Source organism: Nerophis ophidion, linkage group LG16 (assembly GCF_033978795.1).
Source record: "Nerophis ophidion isolate RoL-2023_Sa linkage group LG16, RoL_Noph_v1.0, whole genome shotgun sequence".
NCBI classification, from domain to species: Eukaryota; Metazoa; Chordata; class Actinopteri; order Syngnathiformes; family Syngnathidae; genus Nerophis; species Nerophis ophidion.
In genome coordinates, this window is record NC_084626.1 from 51999872 (window position 1) to 52017868 (window position 17997).

At 38.9% G+C, this 17997-nt stretch overlaps 1 protein-coding gene across 1 annotated transcript; it reads left to right on the forward strand.

Annotated features, from left to right (window-relative positions):
- Positions 1-1037: 1037 nt before the first annotated feature.
- Positions 1038-9566, forward strand: rabif (RAB interacting factor). Its single transcript, XM_061875486.1, has 3 exons — positions 1038-1327; positions 3432-3583; positions 9212-9566. Exons 2-3 carry the CDS (start codon positions 3440-3442, stop codon positions 9458-9460), a joined length of 393 nt encoding a protein of 130 aa, XP_061731470.1. The 5' UTR covers positions 1038-1327; positions 3432-3439; the 3' UTR covers positions 9461-9566.
- Positions 9567-17997: the final 8431 nt, after the last annotated feature.

The following is a 17997-nucleotide window of genomic DNA, read 5'->3' on the forward strand; positions in this document are numbered from 1 at the left end:
GTTATAATGTAGGCAACACATGACATTAGTGCTATATAATTAGCTTTATTAGCTTACTATCAAAAGGACTTTAAAAGTGTTATATAAGTGTAATAATGAAGACAACACATGATGTGTCTATATTAATTATACTAGCCTACTATCAAAATGACATTAAAAGTCTTATAAAAGTGTTATAATAAAGGCAACACTTGATCTAAGTGTCTATATTAGTCATAATAGCCTACTATCAAAATGTCTTTAAAAGTCTTATAATTAAGACAACACATGATGTAAGTGTGTATATTAGCCTACTATCACATGACTTTTAAAGCCTTATATAAGTGTTATAATGAAGACAACACATGACGTGTCTATATAAGTTATAATAGCCTAATATCAAAATGACTTTAAAAGTCTTATATAAGTGTTATAATGAAGACAACACATGATGTAAGTGTCTATATTAGCTATAATAGCCTACTATCAAAATGACTTTAAAAGTATTTAATAAGTGTTATAATAAAGGCAACACTTGATCTAAGTGTCTATATTAGTTATAATAGCCTACTATCAGAGTGACTTTAAAACTCTTATAATGAAGACAACACATGATGTAAGTGTCTATATTAGCCTACTATCAAAATGACGTTAAAAGTCTTAAGTGTTATAATGTAGGCAACACATGACGTAAGTGTTATATAATTAGCTATATTAGCTTACTATCAAAGTTACTTTAAATCCTTATATAAGTGTTATAATGAAGACAACATATGTGTTTATATTAGCTATAATAGCCTACTATCAAAATGACTAAAGGTCTTATAAAAGTGTTATAATGAAGACAACATAAGTGTCTGTATTAGCTTATAATGTATGCAAAACTCCATATACATATATTTATTCGATTTTGTTTTTTTAGTTTTCAGTTTTCTTCTTTGTGGACATGGTGACGGTATGAGCTAGGGAACATAAAAACTACACTACCCAGCATGCAACAGTACTAACGAGCATGCGCGGTAGCACCGTTAAGTGTCGTATGAGCACGCCGTGTGAGTATAGTAAACGTTGACAACTCAGCCAACACGCTTCTTCTGCATTATTTACAATTAGACAGAGAACACAGACTTAGGGCTGCTAAAATTAGTAAAAATAACAATTGTCTCACGCGCAGTAAATAATCCCGGAAAGAATCATTGTGGACTAGGAATTGTTTCCAGTCGAACTTATTTACTGGGCGGTGACGCTCAAACACAGCCGGAAATGCTACACTCGCTTTAGCTAACCTATCAGATTTTTTTATATATAAATTTAGTCGTGGACGGTTACATTTTTTTCATTTCCTTAGGTACGTATTGTTTGTCTTCTTTAAATTGTATCAGTTCATCATGTCTAAATGTACACGTATTTCGTGTTGGCGTTTCCCGTTACGGCAAAAGTAAGGAATGAATTCGAAGTGACACCAGGATTGTTTTTAATCATACACTGAATTATGATTATTGACAAGCCTTAGTCCTCTATTAAAGATGTCGTTTTGTCGTGCACGTAGCGATATAAAACTGTTACCTGCCCATAAAGTGTTAGTGTTACAGAAAGCGGAGTGTACTTAAATAGACTGACCATAGGTCCTCTTTCCCCCGGACATGTCCTCTTTTACGGGCCTGTCCGGGGTGTCCGGGCGGGGTTTCTTAAATGCCTCAAACGTCCTGCGTTTTGTGTCAGGGTTGCGTGTATTTTTAATGTACGTACAGGGTTAAAAAGGGGTCCGGTCCATAGTGGATCTAGCATAATATTGTGAAAGTCCAGTCCATAGTGGATCTAACATAATAGTGTGAGAGTCCAGTCCATAGTGGATCTAACATAATAGTGTGAGAGTCCAGTTTATATTGGATTTAACATAATAGTGAGAGAGTCCAGTCCATAGTGGATCTAAAATAAAACTGTGAGAGTCCAGTCCATAGTGGATCTAGCATAATACTGTGAGAGTCCAGTCCATGGTGGATCCAGCATAATATTGTGAGAGTCCAGTCCGTAGTGGATCTAAAATAATAGTGTGAGAGTCCAGTCCATAGTGGATCTAGCGTAATACTGTGAGAGTCCAGTCCATAGTGGAGCTAGCATAATATTGTGAGAGTCCAGTCCATAGTGGATCTAGCATAATATTATGAGAGTCCAGTCCATAGTGGATCTAACATAATAGTGAGAGTCCAATCCATAGTCACTCTAGCATAATACTGTTAAAGTCCAGTCCATACAGGATCAAACATGATAGTGAAAGTCCAGTCCATAGTGGATCTAACATAATACTGTGAGAGTCCAGTCCATAGAGGATCTAACATAATAGTGCGAGGGTCCAGTCCATAGCGGACCTAGCATAATACTGTTACAGTGCAGTCATAGTGGATCTAACATAATAGTAAGAGTACAGTCCATAGTGAAGCTAACATAATAGTGAGAGTCCAGTCCATAGTGGATCTAACATGATAGTGAGAGTCCAGTCCATAGTGGATCTAACATAACATTGAGAGTCCAGTCCATAGTGGATCTAACATAATAGTGAGAGTCCAGTCCATAGTGGCTCTTACATAATAGTGAGAGTCCAGTCCATAGTGGATCTAACATGATAGTGAGAGTCCAGTCCATAGTGGATCTAACATAATAGTAAGAGTCCAGTCCGTAGTGGCTCTTACATAATAGTGAGAGTCCAGTCCATAGTGGATCTAACATGATAGTGAGAGTCCAGTCCATAGTGGATCTAACATAATAGTGAGGGTCCAGTCCATAGTGGATCTAACCTAATAGTAAGAGTACAGTCCATAGTGGATCTAACATAACACTGAGAGTCCAGTCAATAGTGGATCTAACATAATAGTGAGAGTCCATTCCATACTGGATCGCACATAATAGTGAGAGTCCAGTCCCTAGTGGATCTAACATAATAGTGTGAGAGTCCAGTCCATAGTGGATCCAACATAATAGTGTGAGAGTCCAGTCCATAGTGGATCTAACATAATAGTGTGAGAGTCCAGTCCATAGTGGATCCAACATAATAGTGTGAGAGTCCAGTCCATAGTGGACCTAAGATAATAGTGTGAGAGTCCAGTCTTTAGTGGATCTAGTTAATATTGCTCCTCTGCTCATAAAACCAGTAATGTCATGACACACCGTCATGCCCGGGAACCAGTACTTTTCAAACAGAGTATAGTACCGTTTTTGATTAATTAGTACCAAAATATCATACTAGTACCGGTACACCCTAAAATAGATATGATGAAACTTTGTCAAAACAGGTAAATGAGTATCTCTCTGGTTGCATGGAGATGAGAAATAGATAGGTTTTTATTTGTTGAATACATTTTTGAACATTATGCATCGATTCAGAATCAGGATTTAAAGTGTTGCGATTTGCATATGGTTTTATTTGATCGTGGAAACGTTTTTGTTGGACTTAGAGATCAGGATGGACCTGAACCCACAGGCTAAAGACAGCATGGAGCGGGCAGACTTGGTTTCTGAGGACGGGAAGAACAGCAAGTCTGTGTTGTGTCAACGCTGCGGCTCCAAGGTGTTATGTCCTGGGACCGCCGTCTTTGCAGAGAAAGAGGTACTCTCAAAAGTCACTTTAGTGCAGCCTTTATGTCCAATCACATGGCATCATTATTCATGTTGGAGCTTCAACAAGCTGAGTTGAAGTGATTTACCCTCAGGTGGGAAACTGATTTTTGGGTTCCAGAAAAGCTGATCTGGTTGTGTTGAATCCCTCCTCAATGTTTACACTCTGAGTTAAAACCACTACGAAAAGTCGGGATCCATGAAGCAGTGATTGTACTTTTCACCCAAGAAAATAGGGACTGCTTGTCTTGACTCAGCTAAAAGTAAAACCTGATGATGAGCATCCAAATGTAGAAAGAAAAGTATTAGTCAAATAATATTGACAGAGTCAATGCACTATTTTATAATTGTAACATGTTCTCATTAGCCCACAGGTAAAAAAAATGATATGGAATAAAATCACATTATCTACACCAGAGGAAAAACAACGTAAAATACTATCTCCTGTTTGAATGACATTTGACAAGTCAATGGAAATGCTAAGTAGATTTGATCTTTTATTTATTTTTATAAGCAGGCACTTTGGTTCTCTTTGAAATAAGAACAATTATTTGCCATTTCAGATGAGATTTGTTCTTATTGCAAGTAATGCTTCTCATACATTAGTTATTTTACAATAATTAAATACAAAATGTATTGAAATATATTTTGTAATTAAAAGTCAATTATGGCTAAAACAGGTGAAATATCTGAGAATCAATCAATGTAAAAGACACGTGTGTGTGTGTGGTGTGTGTGTGTGTGTGTATATATGTATAATATGTATATATAAATGCATGTGTGTGACATATATATATATATATATCCATCCATTTTCTACCGCTTATTCCCTTTCGGGGTTGCGGGGGGCGCTGGCGCCTGTCTCAGCTACAATCGGGCGGAAGGCAGTGTACACCCTGGACAAGTCGCCACCTCATCGCAGGGCCAACACAGATAGACAACATTCACACTCACATTCACACACTAGGGACCATTTAGTGTTGCCAATATATTCTATTAGGGGTGTAACGGTACGTGTATTTGTATTGAAACGTTTCGGTACGGGGGTGTACCGAACAACTTTCTAAGCTAAAGTCTTAACAAGCTGCTTTGCTTCTTCTGCCTCTGTCTCAGCACCCAGCATTGTCCCACCCACACAACCATCTGATTGGTTACATACAAAGCGATAACAGCCAATCAGCAGTGCGTATTCAGAGGCATGTAGTCAATGCTTCAGCGTCGAGCAGATAGGTGTTTAGCAGGTGAGCATAAGACAGCGTTCTCTCCCCATATTATAATAAACACAAACAACTACTAACATCACTATGAGCCCGTCGACCTTCTAGAACAGGGGTGTCAGACTCAAATACAGAGTGGGCCAAAATGTAAAACTGAACAAAGCTGCGGGCCGAGGTAGAACAAGTTAATGTTATGATAAGGACCCAAACAAGTTTTGCATTGAATATTGAACAAGCAAGGCTTATATAACTTTATAATAATAATAATTAAAAAATATCAATGGCACATCAAGTAAAATAAAAACACAAATTTAATGCCTTTTTTCGGCGGCGGGGGGTTTGGTGGTAGCGGGGGTGTATAATGTAGCGTCCCGGAAGAGTTAGTGATGCAAGGGGTTCTGGGTATTTGTCCGGTTGTGTTTATGTTGTGTTACGGTGCGGATGTTCTCCCAAAATGTGTTTGTCATTCTTGTTTGCTGTGGGTTCACAGTGTGGCGCATATTTGTAACAGTTTTAACCTTGTTTATACGGCCACCCTCAGTGTGACCTGTATGGATGTTGACCAAGTATGCCTTGCATACACTTGTGTGTGTGTGTATGAGCCGCATATATTATGTGACTGGGCCGACACGCTGTTTTTATGGAAGAAAAGCGGACGTGGCGACATGTAGAGAACGCCAAAAGCAGTGCTTTTACGGCCCGCCCCCAATATTATTGTCCGGGTGGAAATCGGGAGAAATTCGGGATGGGGCACTGAGCTTCGGGAGTCTCACGGGAAAATTGGGAGGGTTGACGAGTATGAGTATTAGCGGTGAATGTGGTGTTACGGCGGCAGGCCAGCTCTAATGTTAATTTGATATTGCCTCAAGGGCCAAATGAAATTACACGGCCCGCGGGCCAGAGTTTGACACCTATGTTCTAGAAACTTAAACTGCAGCTCAGCTCACTCGCAGTTCTGGCTTGAGGTGAAGGCTAATTAGCTTTTAGCGTAACGTTGGCTCATTTTGCGGTGTGTGTGTGTGTGTGTGTGTGTGTGTGTGTGTGTGTGTGTGTGTGTGTGTGTGTGTGTGTGTGTGTGTGTGTGTTTTACAGACAGAAGAGTTTTGAATGGCAGGGTCCCTGCTATCAAGTGTTGATAAAAATATAACATTTACATAATAAAAATCAACTACAGGCTTCCCAAATGCTGTAATAAATTAAGCATGATGAGTTGACTTGAAACTGTTTAATGTTGAACTTTTTATATGTAAAGGAAAAGTTTTGTCATGTTATTTAATCTGAGCAACAACTTGAGGCAGTTTAATGTGGATTAATGTGAGCAGAATTATTATAGTGTTCCCTATGTTAAAAGGATAAAGCCATTGTTTACAAATTTGGTAAATAAATAACCAAAAAATGTATATTTTGTTGTTTTCTTACTGTACCGAAAATGAACTGAGCCGTGACCTCTAAAACGAGGTACGTACCGAACCGAAATGTTTGTGTACCATTACACCCCTAATATATATATATATATATATATATATATATATATATATATATATCCATCCATAAATAACAAAACAACTGAGGTTTACATAGTATGTTACCAGCGTTACCACTTTGGCTTCCATTGCATCTGGAAAGTATTCACAGCACTTCGCTTTTTCCACATGTTATGTTCCTGCCTTATTGCAAAATGGAACACATTAATTTTTTCCTCAAAATTCTACACAAATTACCACATAATGACAATGTGAAAATATTGTTTGAGCTTTTTGAAATGTATTAAAAATGAAAAGTAAAAAATCACATGCACATAAGTGTTTAGAGGCTTTATATATAGACTAGGGTTGTACAGTATACTGGTACTAGTACCAGTATACTGGTACTAGTACCAGTATACTGGTACTAGTACAGTATACTGATACTAGTACAGTACACTGGTACCAGTACAGTATACTGGTACTAGTACAGTATACTGGTACCAGTACAGTATAGCATCGCGGTACTAATGAATCAAAAACGATACTATACTCTGTTTAAAAAGTACTGGTTCCCCACTTTTTTTTTAACAGGCGTGACGGTGCGTCTTTGTCACGTCATGACATTGGTGGTTTTCACTTATCCTCATCTCCATGACGACAAATAAAGTATGTTTCTTACAAGTATTATTATCACTGGAGGACGAGCTAAACATGCTTCACTACACACCGTAGGAGGATACAATAGATCACCGGCGTCACAATGTAAACAAAAGCCATGGTTGTCTCTACACCTGACATCCACTGTAATGATACCAAGTACAAGAGCGTATCTAGTCGATACTACTATGATTACATCGATATTTTTTATCCTCACAAATTTTTTTTCCTTTATTTTAAATGTGTATTATGTTTATAAATTCATGAAATACGTCCCTGGACACATGAGGACTTTGAATATGACCAATGTATGATCCTGTAACTACTTGGTATCGGATCGATACCTAAATGTGTGGTATCGTCCAAACTAATGTCAAGTATCAAAGAAGAGAAGAATAAGTGATTATTACATTTGAACAGAAGTGTAGATAGAACATGTCGAAACAGAAAATAAGCAGATATTAACAGTAAATGAACAAATGGATTAATGATCATTTTTTACTGTTTGTCCCTCAAAATATTGACCTAATAATAGGTAGATAAATGACACAATATGTTACTGCAGACTAATTAGGAGTCTTTGTTTGTTTACTTACTACTAAAAGACAAGTTGTCTAGTATGTTCACTATTTTATTTACGGACTAAATTGCAATAATAAACATGTTTAATGTACACTAACATTTTTTGTTCAAATAATCACAAAAATGCCTATTTTTGTGGTCCCCTGAAGTTAGAAAAGTATCGAAATGCATTTTGGTACCGGTACCAAAATATCGGCGAAGTGAAGTGAATTATATTTATATAGCGCTTTTCTCAAGTGACTCAAAGCGCTTTACATAGTGACACCCAATATCTAAGTTACATTTAAACCAGTGTGGGTGGCACTGGGAGCAGGTGGGTAAAGTGTCTTGCCCAAGGACACAACGGCAGTGACTAGGATGGCGGAAGCGGGAATCGAACCTGCAACCCTCAAGTTGCTGGCACGGCCACTCTACCAACCGAGCTATACCGCTCGGTATTGGGACAACCCTAAAATAGACAGGCATGTGCCTTTCCAAATCATGTCCAACCAACTAGATTCACCCCAGGCGGACTCCAATGAATCAGCACCTCCAAGTCCGAGTCCCTAGTTCTCGCCCGGAAAAGGGTGGAGTGCCATCTCCGAGGTTGGGGAGTTCAAGTACCTCAGAGTCATGTTCACGAGTGAGGGAAGAGCGGATTGTGAGATCGACAGGCGGATCGGTGCGGCGTCTTCAGTAATGCGGACGCTGTATGGATCCGTTTTGGTGAAGGAGCTGAGCCGGAAGGCAAAGCTCTCAATTTATCGGTCATGAGCTCTGGGTTATGACCGAAAGGACAAGATCACGGGTACCAGCGCCTGAAATGAGTTTCCTCCTCCGGGTGGCAGGTCTCTTCCTTAGAGATAGGCTGAGAAGCTCTGTTATCCGGGAGGAACTCAAAATAAAGAAGCTGCTCCTCCACATGGAGAGGAGCCAGATGAGGTGGTTCGGGCATCTGGTGAAGATGCCATCCAAACGCCCCCCTAGGGAGGTGTTTCGGACTCGTACCACCAGTAGGAGACCACAGGGAAGACCCAGGACACATTAGGAAGACTATGTCTCCCGGCTGGCCTGGGTATGCCTCGGGACCCCCCGGGAAGAGCTGGACGGTATAGCTCGGTTGGTAGAGTGGCCGTGCCAGCAACTTGGGGGTTGCAGGTTCGATTCCCACTTCCGCCATCCTAGTCACTGCCGTTGTGTCCTTGGGCAAGACACTTTACCCACCTGCTCCCAGTGCCACCCACACTGGTTTAAATGTAACTTAGATATTGGGTTTCACTATGTAAAGCGCTTTGAGTCACTAGAGAAAAGCGCTATATAAAGATAATTCACTTCACTTCACTGGACGAAGTGGCTGGGGAGAGGAACGTCTGGGCTTCCCTGCTTAGGCTGCTGCCCCCGCGACCCGACGTCGGATAAGCGGAAGAAGATGGATGGATGGACTCCAATGAAGCTGTAGGAACATCTCAATGATGATCAGGAAGCACTTGATCTCACTTTTGAGCTTCATGGCAAAGGCCGTGAACACTTATGTTATGTACATGTCATTTCTTATTTTAATACATTTGGGAGAATCTCTAGAAAAATATGGGTATTGTGTGTAAAATTTTGAGGACAAAAACAAATGTATTCATGGCAGTGTTGTTTACTCCATGTTTTGCCCACAGCCGCGACGCATTCGGACGTCCAATTAAAAGTGCGTTTTTTTTTTCTATTCAGCTGATCCTGCCGTCCATGCGTAAAAAGAGCAGCCTCGGCCCCACGGACGACTCGGTGGACGGGGACACGCTGACCGCCCACTGGTTAGTGGGGGAAATGTTTGATTTTGAGAACGTGGGCTTCACCAACGACGTGGGGAGGATCAAATATCTCATCTGTGCGGACTGTGAGATCGGACCCATCGGCTGGCACTGCTTGGATGACAAGAGAAGTTACTATGTGGCCATAGAGCGGGTCAGTCATGCCTAGCTGCAGCCAGCAGGAAGTGACTTTTAAACCCTCAGAAAGCTGCGCCACTCACACTTTAGATTCCTGCTGTTCTTTAAACGGTATGATTAATAAAAGATGAACATGGTCTACCTGCTCATCGCTTGTGCAAACAAGAGCTGACAAAGTATGAGGTAAACATTCTACTGTGCAGGTTTTTGTGTGGGTTCTCTGTGGTTTGGCCTAATATGGACAGGACCTCCCGTTCAGGGTGCAACAAAGTAATTGATTTGATCTTTCTTTCCTGCTTTTCAGCACACTCTCACTCCTCATCTCTTCTCGTCCGTCCCCCGCCTCCCTCTCATGGCCTCGGACGCTGCTTATAGAGAAGACGTGTGATTAGATAACCTGCTTCAGCTGGGAAATCTACTTACCTGTCAGCTGCTTCATAGCCGGCCCCTGCACACGCCCTTCCCGCAGGAGACGCGCCGACCACGCCCCCTCCACATGCCTCCACCGCCAGCCGTCCAGCCGCGCCTACTCCCCCTATCCAAACCCCTCCATAGAAGAGCGGGAGAGGAAGTCGGCCACGGCCATCTGCGCACCCGGTCTGTGGACCATTCGGAAGTTGTAGGATTATAAGGCGAGATACCAACGGCTTTGTAGTCCGAGCATAGGCTGAAGGAGCGCCCCGACCGTCCACCGGATGACGAGGCATTCCCTCTCTACCGTGCTGTACCTCGCGTCCCGATCTGAGAGCTTCCGGCTGATGTATAGTAGGGGCCGGTCGACTCCACCGCCAGACTCAGGCTGGGAAGCCGTCCGGTTGCGCCTACTCCTCCCACCCCCTCTGTAGAAGAGCGGGAGAAGAAGTCGGCCACGGCCATCTGCCCACCCAGTCTGTGGACCACTCGGAAGTTGTAAGGTTGTAAGGCGAGATACCAATGGGTGATCCACGCGTTGGCATCCTTCAGGCGGTGGAGCCACTGGAGGGCTTTGTAGTCCGAGCATAGGCTGAAGGAGCGCCCCGACCGTCCACCGGATGACGAGGCACTCCCTCTCTACCGTGCTGTACCTCGCGTCCCGATCTGATGTATAGTAGGGGCCGGTCGACTCCACCGCCAGACTCAGGCCGGGAAGCCATCCGGTTACGCCTACTCCCCCCACCCCCTCCGTAGAAGAGCGGGAGAGGAAGTCTGCCACGGCCATCTGCCCACCCGGTCTGTGGACCACTCGGAAGTTGTAGGGTTGTAAGGCGAGATACCAATGGGTGATCCGCGCGTTGGCATCCTTCAGGCGGTGGAGCCACTGGAGGGGTTTGTGGTCCGTGCAGAGGCTGAAAGAGCGCCGACCCGCCCACCGGAAGGCGAGGCACTCCCTCTCCACCGTGCTGTACCTCGCCTCCCGGTCCGAGAGCTTCTGGCTGATGTATAGTACGGCCCGGTCGACATCACCACCAGACTCAGGCCAGGAAGCTGTCCGGCCGCGCCTACCCCCCACCGCCCTCCTCCGTAGAAGAACGGGAGAGGAAGTCGGCCACGGCCATCTGCAACCCCAGTCTGTGGACCACTCGGAAGTTGTAGGGTTGTAAGGCGAGATACCAACGTGTGATCCACGTGTTGGCATCCTTCATGCGGTGGAGCAACTGGAGGGGTTTGTGGTCCGAGCAGTGGCTGAAGGAGCGTCGACCGCGCACTGGATGGCGAGGCACTCCCTCTTCACCGTGCTGTACCTCTCCTCCCGGTCCGAGAGCTTCCGGCTGATGTATAGTACAGGCTGGTCAATGCCACAGCCAGACTTAGGCCAGGAAGCCGTCCGGGTGACCTACTCCCCCCACTCCCCTCCGTAGAAGAGTGGGACAGGAAGTTGGCCATGGCCATCTGTGCCCCCGGTCTGTGGACCATTTGGAAGTTGGAATGTTGTAAGGCCAGATACGAACGGGTGATCTGGGCGTTGGCATCTTTCATGCGGTGGAGCCAGTGGAGGGGTTTGTGGTCCAAGTAAAGGCTGAAAGAGCGCCCCAGCAGGTAATACCGGGGATCCCCGACCGCCCACCAGATGACGAGGCACTCCCTCTCCACTGTGCTGTACCTTGCCTCCCGGTCCGAGAGCTTCCGGCTGATATGTAGTACGGGCCGGTCGACTCCCCCCCCAGACAGAAGGGGATTGAAAAGTTAGGCATGTGCAGTACTGACTCCTCGCAGAGAACTGTTTTTATCTTCTCCAACACCCGCTGGCACCACTCCCTCCACCGAACCAAATCTGGAGCACCCTATCGGGTGAGGTCAGTCAGTGCAGCTGGACAGGTCAGGAAACCGGGAATGAACCTACGGTAGTAGCCCGCCAGTCCCAAAAACTGCCTCACCCTCTTTTTTTCGTCTTGGGAGGTTTACCGGCCGCGATCACCGCTGTTTTGACTACTTGCGGGCGCACCTGCCCTTCACGCAGGAGACACGCAGACCACGCCCCCTCCACAAATACATTTTAGGGTAAAAAAATCCTAAAAAGTTTAATTTTAAGTATTCATGTCAAAGATTAAACAGTAAATGTTGATTGATTTAATTTTTAATTTAAACATTTTCTAGTAGATTGCACAGTACAGTACATATTCCCTACAATTGACCACTAAATGGTAACACCCGAGTAAGTTTTTCAACTTGTTTAAGTCGGGGTCCACGTTAAATAACTCTTAAAAGCTTGGGAACCTTCTAGAAAAATATTTTTAAAGCTAAGCAAGTGGCTAATATAGTAAAAAACCACTATTTAATTAGGCTTTGTTGAGTGTAAACATATTTTCTACCGCTTGGTGTCAGCATAACCATTTGTTTTCATGCAATCTGTCCACCAAAAGCTTTGTCCCGCCCACTCGACGGGATCCCACCAATCACCAACAAGAATACGAACTCCGGTTTGTGTGCAAACAAGAGCTGACAAAATAGAAGATAAAAATACTACATTTTAGGAAAAAAAATATTAAAAACGAGTGAAATGATGCAGCTAGTTAATTTTACTTGATGAAGCATTCTAAATTAAGATTTGTATTTTAAAAAATTAGCTGTATTTTTAAGATAGAATCAAGTATTTCAATCAGAAAACTATTTTAAACTTTCTAAATTATTTCACGTGTAATTCTTAGATTACGCATCCTAGTGATGTTTCAGAATTTTAAAAAAAGATTTCATCCGTGGGAGAAATCAAAATATTTAATTTTTTTTTTTTTTTTAACTAGATTAGACAAAATATGATATTTCATGCAAGGATTAAGATGGTGATCTAATGTCAATGATCAAAAATAAAAATATCTCTTAAAATGTCTAGAAATGACGTTTTAAATGACACGTGTCAAAGTCAAGGGGCCGCCACGTTCATTTTTGTGGCCTCTGAAAGCGTGGAAATAACATTTTGTAATTAAAGTATCTTTTCTTAATAAATGTATTGCAAAAATAAATATACTGCGTACGATTACAAATATTTACACTTTAATAATCTCTAATTATAAAAGTGAATAGAAAAATGGTTGGATGGAGTATATCACCATACATTTTAAAACAATGTTATTGTTCATATAAAAATAAATACTTCAATATCTGCTTGACTTGTGATTTCAAAGCAACATACTGTTTATGTCTAATTTTACAGTAATTTTTTTTTTTTACAATAAAATCCACTCTCAATATAAAGTAATAATACACTATAAAACACAACAGCCGTAGATTTTACAGTATAAAGAATGTCCATGATTTATTTTAACATTAAAAAAACTGGTACCGTTTTTCCATTCCATTTGATTTATTTCCATGTATTTTTATTTTATTTTATGTGCTGTAAAAAAAAAAAAAGAAGCTAATATTAAGGTGAAATTGTATAAAAAATGTGCATGCTTTTTTTATATATATATACGTAAAAAAAAACAGTGGTACCATTTTTCATTCAATTCCATGTATTTTTTATTTTATGTGCTGTAAAAACTTTTTTTTTTGTAAATAGCTAATAAGGGAAAATTGTATAAAAATGTGCATGATTTTTTTTTTACGTAAAAAAACTGTGGTAGCATTTTTTCCATTCCATTTAGGTTAATTCCATGTATTTTTATTTTATTTTACATGCTTTAAAAAAAAAGAAAGCTAATATTAAGGGAACATTGTCTCAAAAATGTGCAGGATTTTTTTTTTTTTTTTTTACGTAAAGAAACAGAGGTACCGTTTTTCCATTTCATTTAATATAATTTCATGTATTTTTTTATTTTGTTCTGAAAAAAAAAAAAAGCTAATATGGTAAAATTTTATAAAAAATGTACATGATTTTCTTTTACATAAAAAACAGTGGTACCGTAAAAAAAATAAGCTAATATGGTAAAATTGTATAAAAAATGTGCAGGATTTTTTTCTTTTTGCGTAAAAAAACCGTGGTACCGTTTTTCCATTCAATTTAATTTAATTACATGTATTTTTTATTTTATGTGCTGTAAAAAAAAAAAAAAAGCTAATACAATGGTAAAATTGTACAAAAAATGTGCAGGATTTTTTTTTTTTTTTTTACATAAAAAAACAGTGTTACCGTTTTTTCCATTCCATTTAGTTTATTTCAATGTATTTTAATTGTATTTTATGTGCTGTTAAAAAAAACAAAAAACTAATATTATGGTAAAATTGTATAAAAAATGTGCAGGATTTTTTTTTATTTTTACGTAAAGAAACAGTGGTACCGTTTTTCAATTTCATTTAATTTTATTCCATGTACTTTTTTTATTTTTTTCTGTAAAAAAAAAAAATGCTAATATGGTAAAACTGTATAGAAAATGTGCATGATTTTCTTTTACGTAAAAAACAGTGTTACCGTTAAAAAAAAAGAGGCTAATATGGTAAAATTGTATGGAAAATGTGCATGATTTTTTTCATGTTTAAAAATTGGTACCGTTTTTTCATTTCATTCCATATATTTTGTTTTATTTGATGTGCTGTAAAAAAACAAAAAAAGAAGGTAATATTATGGTAAAATTGTGTTAAAAAAATATGCATGAATTTTTTACGTAAAAAAACAGTGGCACCGTTTTTCCATTTAATTTAATTCCATGTATTTTTTTATTTTGTTCTGTTAAAAAAAAAAAAGCTAATATGGTCAAATTGTATAAAACATGTGCATGATTTTGTTTTATGTAAAAAAAACAGTGGTACCGTTTTACCATTCCATTCAATTTCATTCCATGTATTTATTATTTTATTTTATGTGCTGTAAAAAAAAGAAGCTAATAATATGGGAAAATTGTATAAAAAATGTGCATGATTTTCTTTTACGTAAAAAACAGTGTTACCGTAAAAAAAGAAGCTAATATTATGGTAAAATTGTATAAAAAATGTGCATGATTTTTTTCACGTAAAAAAAAACGGTACCGTTTTTTTCATTCCATTTATTTTAATTCCATGTATTTTGTTTATTTTATGTGCTGTAAAAAAAATAAAAAAATAAAAAAGCTAATACTATGGTAAAATAAAATAAAAAATGTGCATGATTTTTTTTCACGTAAAAAAACTGGTACCCTTAAAAAAAAAAAAGAAGTTACTATTATGGTAAAATTGTATGAAAAATGTGCATGATTTTTTTTTTATGTAAAAAAAACTGGTACCGTTTTTCCATTCCATTTAATGTAATTAATTCAATTTTTTTTTATATTTTATGTGCTGTAAAAAAAAGAAGCTACTATTACAGTAAAATTGTTGTACAGTGTACGTAAAAAATAGCAGACAATTGTAGATATAAAAATGGGAGCCTGTTTGGCACTCAGAATCAAGGTTTGGAATTGGGGGTTAAATCACCAAAAAAGATTATTGGGCGCGGCCACCGCTGCTGCTCACTGCTCCCCTCACCTTCCAGGAGTGATCAAGGGTGATGAGTCAAATGCAGAGAATAATTGTGTGTGACAATCATTGGTACTTAAACTAAACATGTTTTATATATACACATTTATATTCATACTTTATTTTATTCACTGTTAAAAGCGGCCATTTGAAGGCAACAATAATTTAGTTTTTGAGTGTAAACATATTTTTAACCGCCTGGTGTCAGCATAACTTTGTTTTCATGCGATGTTTTGATGTCGTTTGACTTGCCACAAGCTGTCCATCAAAAGCTTTGCCCCGCCTACTCGACGGAATCCCACCAATCACCAACCAGAATCCGAACTCCGGGTTTTTTTTTTTGTTTGTTTTTTTTAAGGTTTATTTATAAATTTCAACAATTACAAACAGTAAGTCAAACAACAATATAAAACATTATAAAACATCATGAAAACAGTACAAAACAGCGCCAGGGGGTTGTAAGCCGAACTCCGGTTAGTGTGCAACAGTTTTGTCCCAAAGTGGCGACGGATGAAAGGAAACGAACTCTACACGGTATTTCCGTCTAAGATATTTTCAAAATAAAGCTCACAATGAATGTATTCATTTCAAAAGCATTTAATAAGCCAAGTAAGCCCTTTTTACATTTCAATTCATAATTATCCCTTAAAAATTATATGCATTTGGATAAAATACAGTATGTGCAACAGTTTTGACCCAAATTTTTTTTTTTTTTTTTTTACTTTTATTTATACATTTCAACATTTACAAACAAACAAACGAGAAACAACAATCAAAAATAAGTACAAAAACAGAAAAAAAAAGGCACAAAAGACAGGTTGGGTATTGAGAAACTTTCATTTATGAATATAAAAACTAGCCAATAGAATAGTTTTGTCCCAAAGTGGCGACGGATGAAAGGAAACGAACTCGACACAGTATTTCCGTCTAGGATATTTTTAAAATAAAGCTGACAATGTAAATGTATTTATTTCAAAAGCGTTTAACAAGCCAAGTAGGCCCTTTTTTACATCTGGATTCATGATTATGACTTAAATATGATATACATTTGAATAAAAATACATATTTAAACGTTATTTACACAAACAGCTGAACTGTGTCTCCTGTCCAGCCAATCAGCAGGCTCCTCTAGACCATTTAAAAACAGAGATCCGGCCGCGGCGGAGCGATCTGGTGAATGAGTTCGATTTATCAACCGCGCGGAGGTGTCTTTGATTTCGGTCCAGCCGGGCGGGCTTCGATAGAGCGCGGCAGACTCCCCGCTTTCCCTGTGACGGGACCGGCATATCCCGACGTCTATATCTAACGCACACAAACAAGGGAGTAATCGTCTGTGAGGAAACCACCGAACTAATAATCATTTCATTCCATTTTTTATTTATCTCCTTCATTGATGTGCATTTTGAACGATAGAAAATTATTCCTCAATTATACAATTTAAATTAACACAACCATGCCTGAGAAGGAGCAGGATGAAGAAAAATCCTATAGTTTCCTGCCCCCTTTGACATTATACATTCATGAATATCATTTAAACCAACACATACATCCAAATGTACTAAAACAATTAAAAAAAAACACAACAAGTGCAAAACTTCATAACATATAAACCAGGGGTGTTAAACCCATTTTAGGTCGGGGGCCACAGGGAGAAAAATCTACTCCCAAGTGGGCCACACTGGTAAAATCACGGCACGATAACTTAAAAATAAAGACAACTTCGGATTGCTTTCTTTGTTTAAAAATCTAGCAAGCACGTTCTGAAAATTTACAAATCATAATGTTGTTGGGGTTTTTACACTTACATGTTGCGGTTAATAGTATTCTATCTTGATTTGTCGTCAATTATTCTTTCTGAATAAATTATGTGATAATGTTCATCAATCAACTAATTTCAATCTATCAATATAAAAAAAAATCAAAATCAAATTACAGGAAATTATTTATGTAGTTTGCTCATTTTCCCCCACTGGTGCATTAACATGTGGTTTATTTTTATTTTTACATACAAAGCTATTGCGACATCTAGTGGACACATCTAGAACAGCAGTTTCTTTCATTCAAAAGTTTTGGCTCATTTTTATATTTAGCAAACTCATACTGCGGGCCGATAAAACCTGTTTGCGGGCTTTATCAGGCCCGCGGGCCGTACCTTTGACACCCCTGGTAGAAACCAAACAGAGAAAATAATAATAATAGTACCTCACAGAATGATACAGAGCAAATACTAAACCAGACAAAAAAACAAGTAGAATAATAAGTAAAAAGCAAAATGTAAACACTTATGGCTGTTCATATGATCTTATTGTTCTATCTTTATATATTATTTTCAATTGGAATACATTTTTATAATTTTTTATCTCGTTGTAAAGAGAATTCCACAATTTTACCCGTACACATTTGTTTTAAAGTTGAATATTGCTGTTTGAAATGACCTTTTCTTCTATGCTCTGTATTCTCAAAAGTGATGACAAACATTTTGTTGTAAATTTGCTGGTAATGTTTTACTTGTAGCTTTAAATAATCCGCGATCACAAATAAAAAGCAAACTGTACAAAATGTAAACTTCCTCAACGATTATTTTACAATAACATTTAAGTATGGGGTCCATCCAATCATGTCGACTGGGGCGATATCTGAGTATGTTTATGGGTTAAATGATATCAATGATAGGTAAACATTATTTATGTGTAATTGTGTTCAATGATATCCTGCGATGAGGGG